The 25,871-nt window shown below is 48.9% G+C and overlaps 1 protein-coding gene across 5 annotated transcripts in view; it reads right to left on the reverse strand.

Moving 5' to 3' along the window:
* PRDM11 (PR/SET domain 11) overlaps positions 1–25,871 on the reverse strand; it is an 83,747-nt gene that overhangs the window by 22,087 nt on the left and 35,789 nt on the right. For all 5 annotated transcript variants that reach the window (XM_066362794.1, XM_066362801.1, XM_066362776.1 and 2 more), the window contains exons 3-5: positions 25,679–25,782; positions 24,875–25,137; positions 3,270–3,337 (exon numbers count right to left, since the gene is read on the reverse strand). In XM_066362794.1, coding sequence (XP_066218891.1) covers positions 3,270–3,337; positions 24,875–25,137; positions 25,679–25,782 — 435 coding nt within the window. The remainder of the gene's footprint in view (positions 1–3,269; positions 3,338–24,874; positions 25,138–25,678; positions 25,783–25,871) is intronic.

The following is a 25,871-nucleotide window of genomic DNA, read 5'->3' on the forward strand; positions in this document are numbered from 1 at the left end:
TAATTAAACAGGGAAACTATTCACAGTGGCCTTCCAAGGTGTGTGGCCTCGCTGGTGAAGCCCAGAATTAGAATATGGTCACAGAGAGTTTATTCTGTCCTGTGGCTCTCTGCTCTGTCCCCTGTCCCCAAGTCCCCACCAAGTCCCCACCTCTGGGTGTGTGCAGGCTCCCCTCCAACTGGAGCGCTGGCTGGCAGCCGCCCCTGTGGGGAGTAGGGTGCCGTCTCTGACCGCTCACGGGCAGAAGGCGAGGAGCCCATGAGCACCCACCAACTTCCACTTCGACAGAGACCAGGAGTGACCTCAGCTTCCATCTGCAGAGAGCAGCCAGGGGCCCTGGGCAAGGGGACAGCGTGGCCTGTCCCCCTTCTGGCCTGACACCTGCTCTGGCTCTGGAACTCAGAGCTCTGAGTTCTGTCTACCCTTCAACTAGTGCCAAGATAGGAACCCAGGGAATGGAGGGAGACCTGGGACCTGGGTGACTTCTCTGGCTGCTGCCGAACCTTCAGGGAGAGGCCAGGAGCACAAAGGCCCTTCACCTCCCTCCCCCTCCCACCCCCACCCAGAACACCACTGCCAAGGGGGTGGAGGAGGACGGCACGGCCGGGCCCTGCTCTCAGACAGACCTGGCACTGGAGGCTGAGCCGCTGCAAACCTGTTTCTGTAGAACAAGGGTGGGAGTGTCGTGCCCCCTCCCCGGGCCATGAGGGGGACTGCTCGCTGGCATGTCTCAGTCTCCCCACTGTTGGTATTTGGGGCTGAGAAATTCTTTGTTAGTGGGAAGGGAGAGGGGTGCCCTTGGCAGTATAGGTTTATCGGCATTCTTGGCTTCTGCCCAAGAGAACCCAGTAGCCTCCATCCACCTGTAGAGTTCTGACAGCCAAACGTGCCTGAGGGGACCTGCCAAATACCCCCAGGGGGCAAAACAGCCCCTGGCTGCGGACCACGGGCTTCGTGAATGCAGAGCACCCAGCATTCATCACGTGGGTGCCCATTCTCTGCCCAGACCACCGCTGATTTAAAGAAACTGACTCCATTCGATCCTCTGCAAGGCCCTTGGCTGTGACAGTGCAAGTGATGGTGTCTGCAAATAAGAAAGAGCCGTCCGAATGGCAGCTGCACGCTGAGGGGAAGGTGGGCTCCCAGGATGAACTGGCTCTCCCCTCCAACTACCACCAGGGGGCATCTCCATGGCAACGAACCTCACCCTCCGCTCTACCCACTACTTAGTGTTTAATGAGGTGAGGGCCCTGCAGCTGTGACTACCCTGGTGTCGTTTGGATCAGAATGAGTCCTGGCGCGGGAACAGGACAGATCCCATGCCAGCAAGATTGCAGTGTGGTTTGCCCCACAACAGGGCTCAGGAAGCCAGGAGTCTGAGCATGAGCAGAAAGAATGCTAGCCCAGAAGTCCAGCTGCTGCCACTGACTGCATGACCTTGCTTTCCTCCGAGCCTCAGTTTACCCCTGAAGCACGAAGATCTGTATATAGCAGTGGTTCTCAACACTAGCGGCGCGTCGGAATGACTGCGGAGAGCTTTAGAAAACACCCATGCCCTGGGCTCAATTCCAGCCCAAGCAAGTCACAGTCTCTGGGCTGCCAGACGGATGCTCACTTAGCTCCGATGATGAATTCCCTTCTTTGGAACTGTGGCAAAGCCTTGTCCCCAAGCTGAAAGATCAGAGATGGGTGGAAAAGTGGAACAGAAATCAGCTCATCTGGCCAAAGTTTCTGAAAGTGACAGGGCAGAGGCCTGACACCAGAATGTTCTCAGACACACTCCCCCTCGCTCGCCGACGGCCGGACCACAGCAACAGAGAACAGCAGCACAGGCCAGGGGTTTGGGCCCCGCGGCCATCTGACAGCCTGCCCGACACCTGGTCCCCACTCCTGTGTCCTTGCTCACAGTGCTTTCAAACAAGATCCTGGCCCCTTTGAAGGCTCCATTCAAAGGCCCTTCCTCTTTCATCTGGGCCCTTGCAGCACAAGGTCTGTGCCTGCACTCAACAACTGTTTCAGGAAAAGCAACCTCAGGCGGGAGGTGGGAGTCCCAGGAGGGCGGGGAGGCAGGAGTCCCAGGAGGGCAGGGAGGCGGGCGCCCGGCATGGGCTCTGACTCCCAGGAGGTGCCCGTGTGTGGGGCAGGAACGGCCTGCGCTGAGCGCTGAGCGGGCGGAGGGAAGGCAGTCGGGAGTGTGGACCGCCCCCCTGGAGCCACTTCCAGGGCACGGCTGAGGCTCTCAGGTGGAAGCACTGAAGCCACAGAGAAGGGGACAAGAGACAATGTCACGGCCTCCCCACCTCAAACCAATTTTTCCTCCTTTGCTTAGAAAGCCTCATAGTTTAAATACAGCCAGACTCTCTCAGGAAGTCCCTAACTGCCCTCTCTCCAAGCAAAATCTCTCAGCCCCCCAGTCTCCACAAGTCACAGAACTAACTACACAGGCACCAACAGCCCAATCCACGGTGTGGCCATGCCCCTGGGTCCAGCCATCTGAGGCCTCACTATTCCCCCAGCCTGGGTCCAAACCCCCGTCACCACTCCCAAGTCCCAGAGAGAGGCCACCGAAAAGGCGACAAGGCACGCCTGATCTCCCACACCTGCCCCCGGACCCCCCTGGCGGGGCCCCGGCACCCGGCAGACCAGCCGCACAGAACAGAGGGAGCCTTCGGAGTTCCAGCTCGGCTCAGCTGCCTCGGGGCCACCCTGGCCGTCTCCTGCTCTCCCTGGCTGGCCATGAAACTTCTGTCCCAAACACTGGACCACAGGTAAACCGCTCTTGAAAGTACTCATGCCTGGGCTGCAAGCACCCTCGAAAACTGAGCTAGGTTGTGCCGGAAGCCTCCTTCTCCAAGGGGGGCCTTGAAACAACTGCTGTGCCTGCCCTGGGATGAGTCCTGCTCCTCTCCAGCAGGAGTCTGCCCTGTGAGAGGTGACACGGTCCAGGGTGGAGGGACAGTCCCCTGCCTGCGTAGGAATGCTGCCAGGAGCCAGGGGCCTGGGTCTCCAGACACACTGAGAAGTGTGCAGTCTCTAGGGGTCCCTGTCACCCGCCAGTCTGGCCACAGGTCTCCTCCAGCGCCCATCATGGAGGACCGGAGAAGCGAGAACGCCGCCTAGAGCTAGACACATCCCAAACCCTGTAAACAGCAGTCCTGGGCCTCTGGGGGCCTCCTCCACTGGACAGCCTACAGGCCCAGCATGCTCCCTTGCTCTCTTTCCAGAGTTCAGGCAAGGCTCCCGGGAAATCAGCAGAGAGCAGGACTCACCTCATCCAGTTGGCTTTAGTCTCGTCTGATCCGTCTATGGACTTGTAGCGGTTGTTCTTGTCCACAATCTGGAAGACAGAGAGAGAGTCTAGAATGGGCCATTCTAGAGGTGGGGGGTGGGGGGGAGGTCTCATATTCTTGGGCTCATCCCCAAACCAGGGACCAGGGCTTGGCCCCATCTGCTACCGCACGGACAGATGCTGGCACCGGATGACCAGACAGAAGTGTTTCGAGTGGGCTTCTCCTCTCCCATATCTCCCAAGAGCCTCATGGTTTGGGCTGGGCCCCTTTATTCTGTAAAACTGTAATTATTTCATCATCACTCTTGAATCAGATTTCAGCTGGGTATAGAATTTTAGGACGATGAGGTTTTATTTTCTTTCCGCGCTTTTGAAGATTGCCAAAAAGACTGCCATGGGCTCTTCAGCAACCTACTGTTAGCCTAAAGTTGTTCTTTTGTGGATGAGCTATGTACACTTTAACACTTCCTCCTTGTTCTTGATTTTCTGTACTTTCACTATGTGGTTTTGAATTGGAGATTTACTATTTTAAAATTTCCACATTACATAATGAGCACATTATTTGGTGAGAACTTATATTTCTTCTTCAATTCTGAAAAATTCTCAGCTATTATGCTTTTCTTGATCATTTTTCTCCAGTCTCTTCTTGAAGAATTTCTATTAAATGTATTTGGGAGTAGTTCAATCTGTTCTCCATGTCTTTTAACTACCCTTTTATATGTTTTTCTCTTTCTCTTTCTGGGCCATGCTCCGAGAAAATTTCTCAGGACTCTCTTCCAATTCACTAATTCTCTCTTTGACTGTACCCAGTCCAGAGTTTGTCCGCCTATAGAGGTTCTTGCTTTCTTTCCTTCCTTTTTTAATGAGTATTTTGAATGAAGTGAGTATTTTTCATTCCCAGAATTTTTAACAGATTCTTTTTCGTATCCATCTAATTCTGCCTCTTTACATTTCATATCATGTTCCCCTTTTTTCCTTTTTCTAACAGCTTTATTGAAATGTTACAGACATAACATGTACCATTTGATAAGTTCTGACAAATATATATGTATCCGTTATGACAATCAAGAAAACAAACATATCCATCACCCCTTAGACGGAGTTTCCTTGTGTCCTCTGTAATCTCTTATTTGCCAGCTGCATATATTTTTGGTGGAGTGTCTGTTGAAATATTTCACCCATTTTTTTTTTTTTTTTTTTGTATTTTTCTGAAGCTGGAAACGGGGAGAGACAGTCAGACAGACTCCCGCATGCGCCCGACCGGGATCCACCCGGCATGCCCATCAGGGGCGACGCTCTGCCCACCAGGGGGCGATGCTCTGCCCCTCCGGGGCGTCTCTCTGTGGCGACCAGAGCCACTCTAGCGCCTGGGGCAGAGGCCAAGGAGCCATCCCCAGCGCCCAGGCCATCTTTGCTCCAATGGAGCCTCTGCTGCAGGAGGGGAAGAGAGAGACAGAGAGGAAGGAGAGGGGGAGGGGTGGAGAAGCAGATGGGCGCTTCTCCTGTGTGCCCTGGCCAGGAATCGAACCCGGGACTTCTGCACGCCAGGCCGACGCTCTACCACTGAGCCAACTGGCCAGGGCCTCACCTATTTTTAAAATTGTGTTTTTTCTTATTTTTGAATTTTTAAAGTATATTTTGGAATCAAGTCTATCAGATATATGACTTATAAATATTGTCTCCTAGTCTGTGGCTTGTTTATTCCTTATTTTAATGATGGCTTTCTAAGAGCAGAGGTTTTAAATTTAAAGAGACAAACTTACAAAAACCACTGTGTTGATCTTTTTAGTGGATGTTCTCTTTCCTTTATTTCTTTGAGGATCCTACGGCTGTGACTGCTAATTATTCCTCATTATCCCTGCATCCATTGTAACAAAACCCCTTAATTATAACTGGGTACCTGGTTACCAGTAATAACAGAATACATTTTTTTGGTTTCTCCGCTAGCTAAGTTCTGGCCAATAGGATGTAGGTTGAACGTGCCACATGGCAGATTCCTGAAAACTTTTTCAAAAGACATTGATACATGCCCTTCTACCATCCTGCTGCCTGGAATGCAGATATGATCACTGGAGCTCTAACTACCAACTTGGACTATGAGGATAACCCCAGCATTGAGAGAGTGAGGAGCTGGATCAAGCTTGGTTCCCTGAGGACTCAGTGGAGCAGAGTCACCTCACGAGGTCAGGAATGTATTCATAAAAGAAAACTGAACTCCTATTTTGCCTGAGCCACTCCTATTATTCTGAATCTTAGCTACTCACAGTCAAATCTCCTTCTGATAGAGACCTTATTTTAAATCCATTTTTAGAACACTCTACTATTTTTATTGTAATTAGAGTGACTTTATTTGTCATTGATTTTCAGAGGCTGTCTTTTTTTACATTAATTTTCTTCATTAGTTTTGGAGATTTGGTCTGGAGGCTCATTTTGAGCAGAAGTCTGTCTACAGGAGTTAAAATTCACGGCCACCTCTGCCTGCTCTGAATGGAGCCCTGTAGGCCTTTGTTTTCAACTCTGTGATCACATTGTGTTTCTCTCTTTACTTTTTTTGTACAATATGTTTGTTGGCAGTGGGGCTGGAGTTCAAAGCATGAACTCTCAATCTATCTGGATTGTAAGCCCCCTGCCCCACCTTCTTTAAGTGTATGTACTCTTTCTCTAGATATTCACATCCATTCGAGACTCTCCATTTGCTCATTGCTCATAATTCTTAATTTCAAGCTCCAGATGTGAATATCTAATTTCCCATCCTCCCTTGAATTCTCATGGGCATCTCAAACTTTCCTCAGGTCTCACCCTTAAGCCTGTACTTCTCTCATTTTTCCCATCACAGTCTTAGAAACTACCACCCACCCAGGTTTTAATAAGAAAGTTATCCCTACCGAATGCACTGAGTAACGTACTTGAAATGGGTGAGCTGCATGGTATGTGAAATATATCTCAGTAAAACTATTGAAAGAAAGAAAGAAAGAAAGAAAGAAAGAAAGAAAGAAAGAAAGAAAGAAAGAAAGGAGAGAAAGAAAGAAAGAAAGAAAGAAAGAAAGAAAGAAAGAAAGAAAGAAAGAAAGAAAGAGGGAGAGAGAGAGGGAGGGAGGGAGGGAGGGAGGGAGGGAGGGAAGGAAGGAAGGAAGGAAGGAAGGAAGGAAGGAAGGAAGGAAGGAAGGAAGGAAGGAAGGAAGGAAGGAAGGAAGGAAGGGAGAGAGAGAGAGAGAGAGAAAGAAAGAAGAAAGAGGGAGAGGGAGGGAAGGAGGGAGGGAGGGAGGGAGGGAGGGAGGGAGGGAGGGAAGGAAGGAAGGAAGGAAGGAAGGAAGGAAGGAAGGAAGGAAGGAAGGAAGGAAGGAAGGAAGGAAGGAAGGAAGGAAGGAAGACGTCCTTCATTCCTCCCCCTCTCAATTCCCCCCACTCCCATATCCAATCCCTCAGCACGTCCTTCAAATCAGATTACGAAAATGTTCCTCTCCAGTGCTTCCTGCTTCCATTCTGGGCTGAGCCAACCTCAGCTCTCATCTCCACTACAAGAGATCCTCACTAACCCCCTGATGCCATTATTAACTCTCCACCGACTCTCCTCAAAGCAGCCAGAGGAATCTCTTATCAGTGTAGCTCAGGTCATGTCACTCTCCAGCTCAAGGTGGCATCCACAGCTCGTATGATAAAACTTGAACTTAGGGTCAGAGCCTTCAAGCCCAGACGACCTGGTCCCAGGCTGCCTCCCCAGCTTCTCTCGAGCCTCTCTCCCTTCGCTCTACTGCAGCCAGTGATCTGAGAGTGAACGTTCACAATGTCGGGTCTGCTGCCTACAACCCCTTCCCCCTGTTCTTTAAAATACAATAATCATGAAATATTTCAAGCATCCAGAAATTACAAAGACTAATGCAGCTAACTGCCTAGTATCCATCGGCTAGAACCAATGAAAATTACCAGCAGCCATATTTGTCCCGGACCTCTCTCCTCTTGCTTTAAGAAAATACCAAGATGTAGTTGAAGACCATCACTGCCTCCACTCCCTCCTTTCCCTCCCTCCAAGGGGAACCACCATCCTGAAGCTGGTAGGGAGCCTGCCCGCTTCTACTCTCTAAGGAATGCTCTAAAAAAACAATGTACATTAACTGTTTTTGTGTTTGTAAAGGTCACAGAAATGGCACCGTAGTGAACAATCTTTTTGCATCCTTTTCCCACTAAACTTCGTGTGGCTGGTCCCATCCTACTTCTGGGGTCTGTTTCTGTTGTTCAATTACTCAGAAGAAGCTCCTCTTGACCAGAACTTAAGAGTAGTTTCTCCCCTGCCACACCCTGACCTCCACTCCGTGTTTTCTCTAGGACATCATCCTGTTACATCTCTATAGAGACTTCATTACAAGGTGCATTTTTGTTATTGATGGTGTTTATCTACTTGTCAATTTGGTAACTGCCCTTCTCCCTCACTGGACCACTAGCTAATGAAGGCAGAGCACGTGGCTACCCTCGTTCATGACGGTAACCTGGCCACCGTCCCTAACACAGCGCACGGCACACGGTAGAATATTGGTTGAATGAATGCATTATTGGGTAAAAAAATCTTTTAAGTAAAAAAACAAGTTAAAGGAAAAAAAAAATTTAGACAATGCTGCTATTTTGTTAAAAAGGAAATGAGTGGTGTTCTGGAGCTGGCTTGTACTGGCTAATGAGAGATGGCTGGGAAATGTTCCGGAATTTCACGAACCAGTTGTTAAACCAGCCATTATTAAAAATTACATTATGTAAACTTATAATTCAGTAAGTCATATTTTTAAAAAGGTAATACATCCTTAAAGCTTACCACTTCCTAGTCAGTCTACTACCTTTCACTACTATCTATATTCTTGAAGGTACGAGCACCCGCTGCACCTGTCTATTAGGAATAGTATATAATGGTTGCGACTGCATTTCTCTTCCCAGCTGCACGTTCAGTGCCTTTACGGTTCGTAACTGGAAATCAGCCATGGTGGGAACATTTGTGCCGGGAACTCAGCACATACAACCCTCAGCAGGCTGTCAAGCACTTATTGACACCCCACTCCGTCTAGGTTTGTATGTGCATAGAGAGTCTGGGAGCTACATTCCAAACTCGCAGCTCCGGTTACCTCTGGAGGGAAGGAGGATGAGGCTTTGCTTTCTTTGTCTATTTATGGCAGGGAACTGCCTTGTGGTTTAAAACTCTCAGATAGAAAAGAAAAAGCACGCAGCTCAGGCTCCCCACCCCCCACCTCCACCCTCCTGGTGCTCCCCCAGACGATGCCCATCTTCCAGGACCCTCCTCTGGAATCTCCCAGAACCCTGTCCTTTATCCTAATCCTAATCACCCTACAGGGTCAGTTCCTGATTGCTCCTCTCTCTCCTGGGGGCAAAAGAGAAGCACCTGCAGAGCTGGACGCCAATAGCAGGGGCGCCTAGTGGGCGGGGAGAGCCATGGAGCCCGGGGAACTGCCTAGAATCGCAGCCTCACCGCTTGGAAGTGAGTGGCTGTGAGCAGATGACCTCACTGGCCACGCCTCCGTTTCTTCATCTATAAAATGTACGAAACCAATCTTACAGCACTGCTGGAATGACTGGCGTGGAAGGCTCTCAACAAATGATTGCTATTAGCATGTGATCAGGATTGCGATTATTAATGAAGGGACCAGATGTTAGTTGTGATTAACTGTGAGCGATGGGAGGTCCATGGGCCAGCACTGGGTTGCTGTAATCAGCCCAACTGGGCAGAGAGGCCTGAGTGGGGGCTGTTAGGGGCACAGAGGCTGCCTATGGTCTCTGTGGCTGGGTTCAGACCCAAGGATTAACTGAGGCATGTTTCTTGGCTTATCTTTTCCATCATTTAGGATTTCATTCATTCATCCAATACCACGGAGGGAGCAGCTCCAGACCCCGAGGGTAAGATGGTGAACCGGGTAGAGAATGTCTTTGCTCTCACAAAACTCACAGTCCAGGGGGTTCCAAAAGAGAGGCCACTGTGATACCCCGTGGTTAGGACTGTGGGGAATTCTGTGGACTATGGGGACTCTGAGCTGGAGCCCTGTCCCTGGGAGTCAGCTGAGGACCTTCTTGGCAGGTGTGGAATCTAAGCTCAGGTCTTGAAGAAGAGGAGGTCGAGGGTGTTCTAGCAAAAGGAAGTGACCGGCAGGATCACACACGCCACACAGGCCACGTCACACGTCAGCAATGAGCCCAGGCTACCCTGAGTAGAGATGGGAACATGGGCCTCTAGTCCTGGGACTGAGCTGGCGCTGGTCATCCAGGGCCAGATGCTTGGGACCACGCCCCCAGAAGCCAGGTTCCCAGAGTCCTCCCTTGTACATCCTGTGAGGTCAACTCCTGGGCCCCTCTGAGCCTGGTATCTCTGGGACCAGTCCAGGCTCTGAGCTCTGTGACCAGAGAAGGATGATCAGCATGGGAGTGGGGTCCCTCAGCCTGGGGAAGAAGAGGGTAGAGAAGGCAAAGTCATCCTCAAATGTAGGAAGGACTGCCACGTTGGGGAGGCAGGGACAGGACCAGCGTGCATTTAGACACATGTCCTCTCCCCATTCTAAAACTGAGACTGTGTGTGAACAGATCCTCAGAAAATAACCTGAAAGCATAAATTTCAGCCCCTGGGTCAAGCATGATCCATGTAGACCAGAATGCTACTTCTGACCCCAGAAATAATTCATGAAGGCATCGACAATGAAACATCAACAGCTGCAGCTCATGGAGCAATGTCACGGGGCCAAGTACCGTGTCTTATGAATTCTCACAATTCTGTGAAGTAGCTACATTATCATCCCCATTTTACAGATTAGGAAACTGAGGTTCAAGGTTGTTAGGGAATTCGTCTGAGGCCACAGAGGAAGTACACGGAAGCTGGAGTTCAAGCTCGCGTCTCTGCAGAGCAAGGGACATCATCTACAAGTTCCCCTTAAGGACCTTGTCAGAATCAGCCAGAAAGGTCCTGGACTATTCTATGAACTCCCATTTTTTTCCTCTGGTTTGAGCAAATTTGCTACGTGAACATGCATTTAATAGGGAGGAATATTCTGCTTTGCCACAGAATGTCTACCGAAATCAAGGATTGACAGTAGGGCTCCCCTAAATGATGACACCAGATACTGCAGAGATTGGATTTTCAAAAACCTGATTTGCTTGCAACTTTCCAGGAATCCATCGAACCCATAAAACATTCTGACTTTCAGCCTTACACTTTGTCTTAGAGCAGAGCGCTTACAAAACTGATTTGTGAAGCCATTCGCCTCTGACAAAGTGTTTCGCACGACACATCTCAGAGGCCCCTCCCGGAGCCCAGGAGGCAGCCGGCATCGCCTCGGCTCTCCAGCTGCTGCCCCGGCAGCAAACGGAAAAGCAGAGAGATGAAGAGTCTGGCCTTAATCTGAACTTGAACTCTGGCCTCTGCTACAGCCAAAAACAGAGTGAAGAACAACACTTAAGCCGGAAGGGGCCTCTGCGATGATTCAGGCCCAGGTTCCGAGGGCAGGCTTTGGCAAGGGAAGGGGGTCCCTTAACATGTGCGCAGCATTTTGTGAATATTGATACATAAGTATAACTTCCTACATGACTCAAAAGTGCTTGAAAACCATGATCTAACCCTTTCCCTCCCCACTGTTTTTATAATTTTTAGAGAGAAGAGAAAAAGGGTTGGGAAGGGGAGAGGGAGAGAGAAGCATCAATTTGCTGTTCCACTTATTTATTATGCACTCATTGGTTGATTTTTTAAAAACATTTCCATCAATTTGAGAGAGAGGAAGGGAGAGAAAGAAAGAGAGAGGAGGAAGGAGAGAGAGAGAGAGGCATCAACTCATTGTTTTACTTAGTTGTGCACTCATTGATGGTTCTCCTACGTACCCTAAGCAGGGATTGGACGCGTGACCTTGATGTGCCAGGACAGTACTCTATTCACGAAGCTGCCTGGCCAGGGCCCGTTGGTTGATTCTTGAATGTGCCCTGAACCCATAACCTTGGAGTATAGGTACAAGGCTCTAACCAACTGAGCTACTCAGCCAGGGACCTTCCTCTCCCCGTTTAACTGATAATGGAATCATTACTTTCTTTATCATTCTCAAACTTTTTTTCAAATTTCAACAACATTGAAGACCTGGTAGAATGAGGCATGTTTACATGCCATCTCAAATTCCACATCCAGTTTCCAGATTCTCTCATTTCACTCACAACCCCAGCCTTTCCGGAAACCCATGTGAAGCTAACTGGAGACGGATCTGGCCGTGATCTGCTCAGCACCTGCTACCGACCGGGCGTGCAACAAGCATTAATACCCACAACGCTCTATGTTCTATTAGCTTGTGCAACCCCATTTTATGGATGTGAAAACTAGAGTTTGGAGAGAATAAGTGACTTGCTCAAAGACACACAGGTGGTAGAAACGTCTGAGTCCAGAGTCCCCTGACCAACTCAGAGAGCTCTTCCCATCCCAAGGCACCCGTGCTCTGCTTGTAAAAGGCAACTAGCCTACGAAACAGCTACAGGACCAACCACGCCCTACACTGAACACATGCAGCTTCACTCTTCATAACGAATCTTGCTGCTGCTGAAGCCTGTGAAATGGACCCTCGGCAAGGACGAACCCAGTCTCTTAGTCATGCCTTTATACAAAGGGTCTTGGGCAAGAGTTGGGGAGAGATCCAGGACATTGTGCCCACCCGGGAGGCAGCAAAAATGCAAATTGAAATGGGCCTGTGGCTGGAGAGAAATCCGATAGAAATAAACTTTAAACTTTCAATATCATGCTACAGATGTGAAGGGTCCCGGATGAACATGGCCGAGGGCGGCAGCTGACGGCTGAAGTGACAAGCACGCCGCGGAGTTGCTCAGTACATGACCTGCACATCCATTATGAGCAGCCCTTCATTTCTCTCCCTCAGTGAAATGAACAGAAGAAAAAAAAAAGAAGTTCTACAAAGACACTTCACACCCACTAGGATGACTAGAATCAAAAAGTCAGACAATCACAAGTGTCAGCAAGGATGTGGAGACATGAGATATATTGGTGGGAATGGAAAAAGGTCCGTCTACTCTGGAAAACAGTCCCACAGCTCCTTAAATGATTAAACATGGAGTTACCACATGACCCAGCAATTCCACTTCTAGGCATATACCCAGGAGCAACGGAAACACATGCCCAGGCAGAAACTTGTACACAAGTGTCTAGAGCAGCGTTATTCATTATAGTTAAAAGGTGAAAACAACCCAACGTTCCCTCAACGAATGATTGAATAAATAAGATGTGTATGTATATCCATGCAATAAAAAATGATACATGCGATAACATGAATGAACCTTGAAAACATTAAGCTAAGTAACAGAAGTCAGTCACAAAAGACTACGTACTATGTGACCTCATTCATATGAAATGTCCAGCATAGAGAACTCTATGGACACAGAAAGTAGATTAGTGAGTGCCCAGGACTGGGAGGGATGCGGGAAGAGGTGGGGTGACAGCTAAGAGATAGCATTTCTTCTTGAGGTGATGAAAATGTTCTAAAATTGGTGGTGATGCTTGCACAGATCTGTGAATATACTAGAGACCATTGAGATGACACACTTTGAATAGGTGAATCGTAAGTCAGGAGCTTGAGCTTTGGTTTGAAGTGAATATACTAGAGACCATTGAGATGACACACTTTGAATAGGTGAATCGTAAGTCAGGAGCTTGAGCTTTGGTTTGAAGTGAATATACTAGAGACCATTGAGATGACACACTTTGAATAGGTGAATTGTAAGTCAGGAGCTTGAGCTTTGGTTTGAAGTGAATATACTAGAGACCATTGAGATGACACACTTTGAATAGGTGAATTGTAAGTCAGGAGCTTGAGCTTTGGTTTGAAGTGAATATACTAGAGACCATTGAGATGACACACTTTGAATAGGTGAATCGTAAGTCAGGAGCGTGAGCTTTGGTTTGAAGTGAATATACTAGAGACCATTGAGATGACACACTTTGAATAGGTGAATCATAAGTCAGGAGCGTGAGCTTTGGTTTGAAGTGAATATACTAGAGACCATTGAGATGACACACTTTGAATAGGTGAATCATAAGTCAGGAGCGTGAGCTTTGGTTTGAAGTGCTGGCTCCACGATTAGCTGCGTAGCCTTGGACAAGTAACCTGACCCTTTAAATCTCAGTTTCCCAATCTGAAAAGGGGGGATAATAATACCTATCCCGCAGTATGGTGGTGAGTTAAGACACAGATCTGGTGGCCAGTGAACAGCAGCTACTGTTGTTGCTGTTGTTGTGCTGTTGTCATCACTTAACAACCCTACTTAGCATTTGCTGAGGACCCGCCGGAGTTGAGGGGAGCTGAATCAGGCTCCAGGTGTGTAGCTCAAACAAGACCTTTCCAGGAAGAATTTTTGAACTCTAGAAAACCCCAAATCCCCAGTTATTAAAGCTAGGAAGTATATAAGAAATTAGTGTTTCTCAACTTAGGGTCTTTGGCTATATTCTCAAGATCTAAAAGTTCTAAGACATTTTAATTCAGTGTTCTCATTTTAAAAAATCCACATAAGGGAATACCCATGAGATTTGCACTCACACAGAAGTATCGTGCCGGGACTGGGTTGACACCTGTGGCAGACTGAATTCTTGGCCCCAGTTCTCACCCCTCCCCATCCCCCTTGCCTGGATGATCTGCAGTAGATTCTGTCTTACAGGTGGCCTATAGTACCTCTTTGCTCCTTGACTTCGGGCTCAGCCAGGTGATTTGTTTGGCCGATGAGATGTTAACACACCTGATGCAAGCAAAGGCTGGAAATGTGCATGCGAGGACGGGCTTGCCCTCTGGGGCCTCTGCATTCATCAGGAGGAACATTTTCCCAGGGAGCCCCTACCCCTTCAGGCCAGGTCCACAGCAAACACGCATGGAGCACACCTGGCTCCACGCGGAGGAGCGACACTCCCTGGACCGAAGCTGGAGGCAGAGCAGCCAGCCACGCCCGGCTAAATCAGCCAAACCCCAGCCCACCAGCACACACAGGGGCAAGAATAGCTGACTGTTGTTCTGCACCAGGGGTCAGCACACTATGGCCAGCAGGCTAAATCCAGCCCACCACCTGTTTTCGTACAGCCCACCAGCTAAGGATAGTTTGTCCGTTTTCCAAATGGCTAAAAATAAATCAAAAGAAGAATAATTTCATCTAGTGAAAATTATTTGGAATTCAAATTTCAGTATCCATCAATAAAGTTTTACTAGGACCCATCACTCCTTTGGCTGCTCTCATACTACAATGCAGAATTTTGTAGCTGTGACAATACACTGTATGGTCTGCCAAAGCCTAAAACATTCACTCTGTGGCCCTTGACACAAAAGGTTTGCTGACCCCTGCTCTATGCCACTGAATTTGGAGGTAGCTTGTGTAACAGTGACCGTACAGCACCAGTTATAACTGTTGACCATGAGCCCATGAAGAAAGAACAGATGCAAACTCAATGTGTGTATGATGCATCCTGGCAAGGAAAAGACCACGAAACACCATGGCAGTTGCACTAACAAACAATTCCCCAGCGTTTCAAATAAAGACAAACAAAGAACATAAAGAGATCCTGTAGCACAGGAGAGCGCAGACCTGCCAAAGGCTGAAGGATCTGCCTTGGTCGTCACCACCGTATTCACCTTATAAACAGCAACTTAGTTCCGGTAAAACATCACCCAGCACGTTAGGTTGACTTCATTAATTTGCATTGCGTTGGTTTGTGTAGTACTTGTTCATATCATATGTGTAAATCTGTCTTGGTTTTATAGTTGTTGAAAGGCTGTTCAAAATCTTGTTGGGTTTTTTTAATCTTACTTTATGTTTATAGCTTCTTAAGTAACATCAGAATAAAATTAAAAGTCACCTGAACATAGTGAGAAACAGCTCCGCCAGAGAAGTGCTCCGGAAACAGGGAATAGAAGCTAGTTCGTATGGAAATATTGGACAGTTCTAAATACCTTTTCCTACTTTACTTTGGTTCCAATACAAAGGTTGTGAGAAGTACAGACTCAGTTCTAGCCAGGACTGCTTCACTAGCATGTGATATTTTCAGGGGAATCTTTGGTTCTGTTTGTGATCTAAAAATCAAACTACCAGCATTTATACAGGCCAAGCTCATTAAATGTTTCTGGTGTTAAGAGAAGTCTTAAGATCCAGGTACATATTTTTTTTCCTGGAAAGAGCTGATATTGAATCAAGAGTGTCTTAAGATCTGTAACATCTTAGAACAGGAGAAAGGTGACTTTTTTTTCTACCATCTTCTTCCACTTTTCCTTCTAAGCACAGTCTACTTCTGTTGTACCTTATTACTATCCCCGACTTCAACAGTACATGTGTGCCCCTGGTCCTTTGTACATGCTGTGCCCACGGCCTGCGATTCATGTTCCTTCAATTCCTGACTCCATAGTTCACTCATTTCAACCCACCCCTCAAAATCTAGTTCAGGCTAGAAGCAAAGAAACCCCAGTAACAATGTACACACCTATCACCTAGAGCAGGGGTCCCCAAACTTTTTACACAGGGGGCCAGTTCACTGTCCCTCAGATCGTTGGAGGGCCGGACTATAAAAAAAACTATGAACAAATTCCTATGCACACTGCACATATCTTATTTTAAAGTAAAAAAACAAAATGGGAACAAATACAATATTTAAAATAAAGAACAAGTAAATTTAAATCAACAAACTGACCAATATTTCAATGGGAACTATGCTCCTCTCAATGACCACCAATGAAAGAGGTGCCCTTCCAGAAGTGCGGCGGGGGCCGGATAAATGGCCTCAGGGGGCCGTATGTGGCCCACAGGCCGTAGTTTGGGGACCCCTGACTTAGAGGATCTAGTTTCTAAACACTATTTCCCACTAAAATAAATCAGAGCCCCTAAAAGAAATGCTAGAACACCTTTTTGCACCAGAAAATAAGAAAGTGCTAAATAAGAATAAGAAGCCAGTTTGAACAACTTCTACTGGTCAGTTCCAGGGCAATTTAACATCAGAAAGAATAAAGACTGTAACAGATTAGAACAAATTGAAGAGAAAATGAATTCTTGAGTTCGTACTGATACTAAAAATAATATTTCAATGGGGATGAAGTGAGGGAGAAGTTTAAGCATTTTTTTTTACAGAAGAATGTCAAGTAATAAATGTAGAAGGATAGTTAAAAATCATTTTAAACTATGAATAATAATTGATACAGGCCAGAATAAACGATCATTGCTAAAAACCATTCAGTAAAAGGCAAAGCACACTGACATCACGTGACCCCCGATGTCCATAGTGAGAAAGACACAACATCACCTGTGCCAGAAATCTATGATCTGAACCCATCATGAGGAATCAATCAGACCATCAAAACCGTGGAACATTCTGCAAACAACAAAGTCTTCCAAGATGTCAATATCATGAACGAGAATAAACATGGGGGTGAAAGGAAAATGATAAAGGACGTGAGTCGGGCAAATGGGAAAATATGAATATGGACGGTAGTTTTTAGAGACAATGTTGCAGCCACGGTTAAATTTCCATGTGTAATAATTATATTGGGGCTGGCTACATAGGACAGGGTTTGGCAAGCTACTGGCTGCAGGTCAAACCCAGCCCCCATCAGTTTCTATATGTTTTTTTCTTTTCTTTTCTTTTTTTGACAGAGACAGAGAAAGAGTCAGAGAGAGGGACAGAGAGACAGGAAGGGAGATGAGAAGCATCAATTCTTCATTGCAGCACCTTAGTTGTTCATTGATTACGTTCTCATATGAGCCTTGACAGAGGGGGGCCTACAGCAGAGTGAGTGACCCCTTGCTCAAGTCAGCAACCTTGGGCTCAACCCAGCAACCATGGGGTCATGTCTATGATCCCATGCTCAAGCCAGCGACCCCGTACTCAAGCTCGTGAGCTACGCTCAAGCCAGAGGAGCCCATGCTCAAGCCAGCGACCTCGGGGTTTCGAACCTGGGTCCTCCACATCCCAGTCTGACACTCCATCCACTGCGCCACTGCCTGGTCAGGCCCCATCTGTTTATATACAGTCTGGGAGCTAAACATGGTTTTTATGTTTTTTAATATATGAAAAATATTTTTTATATAATTTCTTGATATGACTTTCAAATTTATATGACATTCAAATTTTTAAATAAATAAAGTTTTATTGGCACACTCACTCATTTGTATACTGTCTGTGGCTGCTTCTGCCCTATAACAGCAGAGTTGAGTTGTGGCGACAGAAACTGTTAGAACCTGGATAGCTCATAAAACCTCATGTAACCCAAACAGTTTGGAAGAAAATAAACAAACAAACAAAAAGAAAATAAACAAAAAAGGGTGTGTTTGTGTGCATGCATGTGCCTGTATGTATACATATGGAGAGATATAAAGCAATTGATATAAAATGGCAGCAGTAGATGAATCTAGATACAGGGTGTGTGGGTATTCATTATACTATTATTATAACTTTTCCACAGGGTTGGAAATTTTCAAAATAAAGAGTTCATAGCAATTAACCAACAAGCATGAAAAGTACTTGCTCACGCCGGTGCACACATACACGCCCAACCTGTCTCAAAGTCCCTTCCTCCCTCCCAGCACGAGCCCGCCACTCTCCCCTGCTCTGAGCTCCCCCCACCCACCCCACTTGTAAAACCTGCCTGTTGTTGGCGCTGAGGTCTTATGGCATTGCAAATGCGTACCTACACTTCCACCTATCCTAGTTACCTAAGGGTTTTCCGACTCTGTTCTGAAGGGCCTGCCACAAGCTTTTGCACACCCAATTTCAAGTTTTAAAATAAATCCCCGTCCTATGATGGAAGCCGAAATGGAAAACGCTGCAACATCACTTCACGTCCGCATCCCCGCAGGATGGCAGGAGTCTGGCGGGCGGAGAGGCTGGCTGATGGCGGGTGAGCAACCCACCATGCACTGCCCTCCTTCTAAGGACCTCTGGGGAGTCCCCTTTCCAGTATGGGCACCCAGAGGGGCTGACCCCCTCGGGAGCGACCTAGGACATCTCACATTAGGGACAGTGCACACTGGGAGCTGCCCAGGCTCGCCTTTTCCAGCGGCTGCCAGACTTGGGCCCCATGTAGCTACAAGTACACATACAGAATGTCATTATATACATTCTTAGCCTCCTTGCTGGCTCTGCTTAGGGCCTCCACCCTTGTTTTTCTTTCTTCTCTCTCTCTCAGTTTTAATATGCTATCATGTTATATTTTATGTATCCTGCTAGGCTGCCCTAAATCCCTTCTGGAACAAGACAGGGCCCAAGTAAAAAAAAAACTGCATGGAAACCCTGTGCTGGCCTCCCTTCCTTCCGTCTCTTCACCGAACCACGTGGCCACATGGCCCTCCTCAGGCGCCTCGTGTCCGCAGTGCCGTCCCAGGCCTGCAGTGGCCGAGGGTGGCCTCGCAACCTTGGCAATGAGGCATGGAGTTTATAACTTCCAATGAGAGGAGAAAGCAGACGAAGAGGCATTTCTTTTCTAAGCAGCCAGAAGTGAGTACAAAACTCCTTCCGAGGAGGTCAGGCCGGGAAGGAGGGGGGCAAAGTGGAAGCGGCCCTTTGGTCCCCGTAAACCCAGTGTGCGTCCCTACACCACACCGCACTCGCGGGCAAGGTGAATAGAATCCAGTCAACCAAGGCCAGCAGGTAGGAACAGGCGAGATGAGAAAGAGAGGTGAAGAGGCCCAGCAGGCAGGATGAAGGGTGAATTCTGGAGCCACGTGCCACAGCGCAGGGACTCACTAGCTGTTTAGCTTTGTGAAGAATGACTCGCCCTCTCCAGGCCTTAGTTTTCTCAGCTGTGCAATGGATAGAATAATTTCTACACAACAGGGGCGTCACTGAGATCAGACGAGATTTTGCTCTAAGGTGCAGAGCACAGAACCAGACGCAGAGAAAGCGCTCAAGAAACATTAATGGCTACGCCCGCATTAGCACCCCCATCACTCCTCCTGCAGTACATACGTAGAGGGCACGCACTGAGGAGTTGTGGGAGGAAATGTTTCGTGTTGGATGGGGGCCAGAGGGTCAGGAAAGGACATCAAGTGTGGCTTTGAAACAGGGTTTGACAAATGAATGCAGCTTATTTAGAATTGGGGTTTCCGGATTCCTGATCCAACCCATCGTCAGACACACACACACACACACACACACACACACACACACAGCTTTCTTGAGGCACATCTGTTCCCTCCAGGCCTTTAAGGTCTCTAGCGTCTCTGGATGGCCAAGGTCAAAGCCTCCACTTGCGACCTCCAGCCACTCCCTCCTCCCCTCACCCATCCACGTGTTACAGCTCAGGGTCCTAGGAAGAAACCCGCAGGGGGCAACCTGCTGGCCCCGCCCCGGCACCATGGGCCCCGCCCACTCCTGACAGGGGGAGCTGGTCTATGGCCAGGCTGCCAACCTGGGGAGGCTGCCCGGTTTACAGTCCCCAGCTTGCCTGGCTGGGCTGTCCTCAGGGGCACACTCTGACTCTGATGCGGGGAGGAGGGGATCCTAGCCGCCCTTCCCTGGGCATGGCCCGAGATTTTCTGCCCTGAAACTTTCCTGCAGTCTGAGAAACCATCAGCCTCCTCTCTTGAACTTCTACCCATTCTTCAAGACCCATCTCCCATCTGCCCAGACAAAACCCACCTCCCTCTCCCTGCCCCTAGAGCCTTCTGTAGCACTACAATCACCAGCAACACTGCCTCTGCATTACTTGGCTGGGCATAAGCCGCCTCCCCCCTCATCCACCTCGGTTCCTGCTCCTCAAAGCTGGACCACAGGTCCCTAGAAGGACAGAGAGCAAACCTCATGCATTTCTGTTACCCCTAGAGCTCCCTGCTCAGGGCCTAGTGCTTGGGAGTGGCTCCGTGTCTGTGAGGGTGGACACAGGCCCACAGTCACTGCTCCACCTCCTTAGTCACATCTTCCCACGAAAGACCTCCTTAAAGCCCCATGGCATCCTGGACAGGTGCTACCTTTGAAGGAGCCCGAATCTACCACGTACCAGTGATGGGAGCTGGGGCCGCTTAACCTCTTCAGTCCCAGGTCCCCTCACCTGAACAAAAGGCACAGCAACTTCCGACTGTGGGACTGTTGTGAGGAGGAATGTGGTACGCACTCAGCAAATAATACGTGCTCAGTGAGCAGCCAGACCTATAAAATAGGCAGCTGCCCTTGCTGGGCCTCCGTCCCCACCTCCCACACGCCTTCGTCCCTGGCAATGTGGCTTTGGCTGTGGAACTGCCCCTGCCCAGGGCACCAGGACCGGCGTGTGCCTGAGCCACAGGCTCTCAGCCCTCAAGCCTCACCCTCCCCAGCGCGGACCCTACTGCCCATCCCTCCCCAGGGTTACATAAATGCATAAATTGACATGCTTAGTTTCCCGCTACGTCCCCTCAGCTGCAGACCCACACGCACCAGTGAGCCTCTGGGCAGCTCGATCTGGGCATCTCCTGGGCACCTCACACTGCACTCCACCTAAGCTGAACTCGCCTTCTTGGTTCTCCTCAACATCAGACCGCCTCTCTCTACGCCGCCGCACATGTTAGCAGAGGGCCCCAAAACACAGAAGACCACTGTATTAGTGTGTTATGGCAGCTGTGACAAACCACCACACACACAGCGGCTCACGACAACACACACTTATCAACTTACAGTTCTGGAAGCCAGAAGTCCTAAAACCAAGATGCCAGCAGGGCTGGGTTCCTTCTGGAGGCTCCAAGGAGGAATCTGCAGCCTTGTCTTTCCACCTGGGAGGTGGCCTGCCTTCCTTGGCTCCTGGCCCCTCCCCTCGCTCCAAGGCCAGCAGGACAGTGTCTTCCCATCCCGGCTCTAACGCTGACGTCCCACCTCCCTCTCATAAACATGCTTGTCATTTCATTGGGCCCACCAGATAATCCAAGACAATTTCTCCATCGCAGGATCCTTCATGTAACCACAGCTGCGCAGTCCCTTTTGCATATAAGATAACACAGTCCCAGGTTCCAGGGATCAGAACATGGCGTCCTTCAGGGGCCATTATTCGGCCAACTATAATTATTCTCCTCCATTCGCTACAAAGCTCTAGGATAGCCCTCCAGTGACAGAACAAAAAAAAAACTGCTGACCCACCCCCTTTTCACATCCAATGTCTCTATTTGAACATTCTCAGGTAATATAAAAGCTTATTATTCGTCCAGTCTTATCTCTACTCTAAGACTCCTCCCATTGGTTTTTTAAGGATGTTAAAGTATGTCATTAACAAACTCCCTTGACCCCGTCTTCCTCCACCCATCACCCTTCCTGTCTCCTATCTCTCTCTTCTACTTCTTATCTCTAACCAAATGTCTGAGAGGTGACTGTGCTGGTCACCCCCACCCTAATGAGCTTTCCGTCTCAGCACTCTTCCGCAGGGCTCCTCAAAGGCGGTACCACTGACATCCGAGGCCCAACCGTTTTTTGTTGTGGGAAGACGTCCTGTGCGTGATAAAACGTTGAGCGGCATCCCTGGCCTCTCCCTTCTAGATGCCTATAGTGTATTCCTGTCCCGAGTTGTGATAGCCAAAAATGTCTCCAGACATTGTCAAATGTCCCATGGGTGAGGGGAGAGGGGAGCAAATTGCCTTATATTAACAGTGTTTGCTATAAAGTTGCCAATGACTTTCATGACACTAAATCCAGGACACTTTTAAGTCCTTTCCTGCTTGGTTTCTCAGCAGAGTTTGACACTATCGGCCATTCTGTCCTTCCTACCTCCCATACTGCTCTTTGTCTCCCTTGCAGGATCAAGCTCATCTCTGAACCGCTAACTCTTCAACAACTCTTGCGTGCCTGGGGCTGGGAGGGTTGCCGTCCACACTCCTGGCCTATCTGACCACCTCTGCACAGGTGACTTAAGCAGTGACATCTCCAAACCTCCCTTCCAAGCTCCTAACCGACATATCTAACTGCCTAGTTGACTTCACCACTTGGATAGCTTGATGTCACTCCAACTCAGCAAGTCCAAAACCCAAACCGGGATCTTTCCCTCAACCCAGTCCCCTTCTGGCAAGTGCCATTTCTCAGAAAAGGCACCATTCCTGACCTGTGGGGAGAGGGGCATTGCAGGGGTTGTTCATGACACTCCTCTCTCCCTTCCTTAGACCAACTAGTCTATTCCCAAGTCAAGTCTCTTCCATCTCGGAAACAGTTCACAAACAACTTCACGTGTCTCCCTAGGGCTCCCACCCTAGCCCCAGCCTGTACCATCATCAACTTAGAGAATGACCACAGCCCTCTAACTAGAGGTAGGCATTCACTCTTACCCATGTCCCCACCCGCCGTCAGTTCTCCATTCCGTGGACAGTCACCCTTTCAAAATGTAAGTACAATTTCCCATTGTCCTTAAACTAAAGAACAAGAGTTCTAATTTGGACTCCTGGGCCCTATATGACCAAGCCTCCATCACTTCCTCCAGGCTCTTGTGTCGGTTGCACTCCAGGCACACTGACCTTCTTCCTGCTGCTCAGACATGCCATGCTCTCTCCTGCCACATGGCCTTTGCACATGCTGTTTCATCCAAATGGATGCCCCTCACCAATCTCCACCTGGCGGGTGTTCCCTTTCTTCAGTCGCAGCTCAACTATCAGGAAGCCTTCCCTGACCTCTGGCCACAATGGTTTTCTTGGTTGTTCACTTTTCTGCTAGCCATTCTCTCCTTTACCTTTCAGAGTCATAATTTTCTATTTATTTATCTTATTCTTTGTTTCATTCCCTCTTCCCCTCAATAAACTCCATGAGGGCAGAAATGACATCTAGTCAGGCCCACCTTGTACCCCAGGGCCAGCCAAGCACCGGGCGCCAAGGAGCCCATCCAGAAGTGTTTATTTCATGCATCGTGAGTGATCTGCCTACCCCCTAGCCTTTCTCTACTATCCCCCATCCCCCATCTCTATTTTTTTTTATTTATTCATTTTAGAGAGGAGAGGGAGAGACAGAGAGAGAGAAGGGGGGGAGGAGCAGGAAGCATCAACTCCCATATGTGCCTTGACCAGGCAAGCCCAGGGTTTTGAACCGGCGACCTCAGCACTTCCAGGTCGACGCTTTATCCCACTGCACCACCACAGGTCAGGCATCCCCCATCTCTATTCAAGCTTAACTCCTAAGGGCTGTCCTGAATAATTCTTCCTCTTTATGTTTTTGAAAACTCCCCTTCCTCCCCTCCACATCCCATTCATCAATAAATTTCGGAGATTCTCCCTCTTAAATTCTGCTCAAATGTACCCACCTAACACCTGTCTCTAGCACCTTTATTATTATTTTTTTATTGACTGATTTTAGTGAGAAAGGAAGGGAGAGAGAAAGAGAGAGAGAAAGACAGAAACATCCATTTATTCCTGTGTGTGCCCTGACCGAGGATCAAAGGGACACTTCTGTGCTTCAGGATCATGCTCGAACCAACCAAGCTCTCTCTCTAGCCAGGGCAGCACCTACATTTAAACCACCATTTTTCCTTACCTGAACCCCTACCCCAGCCTCCCGTTTAGAATCCAAATTCTCCAAGGCACACCTTGCTTGAAACGCTTCCGTGGCTGCCACTGGCTCACAGGAGGAACGATGCGCTGACCCTGGCTTATGAGACACAGCATGATCGGGCCCCTGCCTCCTCCCTCCTGCCTCCTGCCACTCTGCTCTCAGGCTCATTGCCGTCACCACACGGGACTTCTCGGTATTCCTCTCTCTCAGCTCTTCTGTCTGCACAGAGCATTTTTCCTTCTTCCTTCTACAACTGCCACTCACTCTTCAAGTCTCAGGCTAAAGGAAATCTTGCCCAAACCCCACATGCAGGCCAACAATAATAATAGCTAATACTCTCTGCGTACTTACTACGGCACAAGCACGACTCTAAGAACTTTACAATATTGACTCATTTAATCTTCACCATCAGCTATGATTATCCTATTATAAAACAGGTGCAGAGAAGTTAAATGATGCATCCAAGGCCACGTTAGATAGTAAACAGTAAAGCTGGATGACATTAAGAACTTGGGCTCCATGCCCCAAATTCCCTAACATTGTGAACACTGCCATTTTCCGCTGTTCCCAGCGTGTCCTGTATTCCCCCTTTAGTGGCAATTATCACAGATGCACGTACTTGTTCAATGCCTGCCTGTCCCCAGCAGACTGTCCACTCCCTAAAGGCATGGACCATACCTGTCTTATTGAAGGCTTTACCTCCAGCACCTAGCCCTGCCCCTGACATTACTGCTTTCTTAGATGATTGTCATGCTTTGCCTGCCCACAGACCCCCGGCTCCAAGTCACCAGCTCCAGAGGAGGGCATGAGCAAAGCCTTCATCAATGCCACTGAATGGCCCACCAGACACACACAAGGAGTGTTCACGGGGAAATCACCCCACCCCAAGTTCTCCTGACTACTGCCAGATGCGCTCCTCAGCATGGCCCTCGGCCGCCAAGGGCTGCAGCCACTTCGCTAGGGCAAAGGGACGGCAAGATTCATCATCGACCAGTCCTGGAATGATGGCAGAAAAGCTCTTGAGCCAGACTAGGCCAGCAGAATGGCTCCCCCTGCTGGTTTCCTTTCATATTGGTCAGAACCCTGTCACAGGGCACTGCCCAGGGGCCACTCACCAGCCAGGAGAAGAAGCCAGCTGATTTGTCCTGGGTGGAGATCTGCCCCTCATAGGGGCCGAAGATGTGGCCTTTGGGGATAACGTCATTTATGCATCGTACGTCATTCTCCCCATTGGCGTCCTTGACCACCTCCATGCCCTGTGGGATGGTGAGGGCGGCCCGGTCTGGGATGCCCACGGGCACCGGCGTGTCAGACACAAACACCGGGGGACCATGGTTGGGGCATTCATCCACAAAGTACTCCTGGCAGGACTCACAGACTGGAGGGATAAAAAGAGGAGAAACTCAGTTGTTGGGGGGAGGTAAGACCCCTATAGAGGAGGCTAAGGAGCTGATAGGAAGCCCACCCCGAGGACAGCATCGAGCAGTAGAAGCACAGAATGGCGCTCCGGAACTGCAGCCCTGTTCTTACCCTCACTGTGGGCTCGAGGACATGCCTGCCAACACTAAGGAAGCCAGCAGCTCCCTTTGTTTCAAGTTTGAAAAAGTAGGAGAAAGAGCATGCTCTGGAGTCAGTTGGGCCTGGGTGTGAATTGCAACTCTGCATCTGTGGGTTTGTGGGATCTGAGGCAGGGTTCTTAACCCTCACCAAGCCTTAGTCTCCTCACCTGGAAAATGGGACCAACAATAGCCACCTCAATGGCTAATGGGGAGAATCAACTGGACATGGACCTGTGTCTGGTACAGTAAATAGATGAGGGCCTATCAGTATTATCCCTGCAAGTTCCCTGAGCGAGATGGGGTCCGGAGTTGGGGGTGAAGGGAGGAATAGCCTAGGAAATAGCTCCAAGCTCCACTTACACCAGAAGTCCACTTGCTGGAAACTTTTGGGCATGATGAGGTCACGCTTCCCCTTCAGTTTCTTGGGCTCCACTTCCATGGCTGAGGGGTCTGGTCTCCTAGAGCTGGCCAGGACAGGGACCATTAAAGAAAGCAAAGAAGCCATCAGAGAGGGAGAAGCTGGTAGGCAGAGAAGCTAAGAACCTGACCGACA

The sequence above is a fragment of the Saccopteryx leptura genome, chromosome 1 (assembly GCF_036850995.1).
Source record: "Saccopteryx leptura isolate mSacLep1 chromosome 1, mSacLep1_pri_phased_curated, whole genome shotgun sequence".
NCBI lineage: Eukaryota > Metazoa > Chordata > Mammalia > Chiroptera > Emballonuridae > Saccopteryx > Saccopteryx leptura.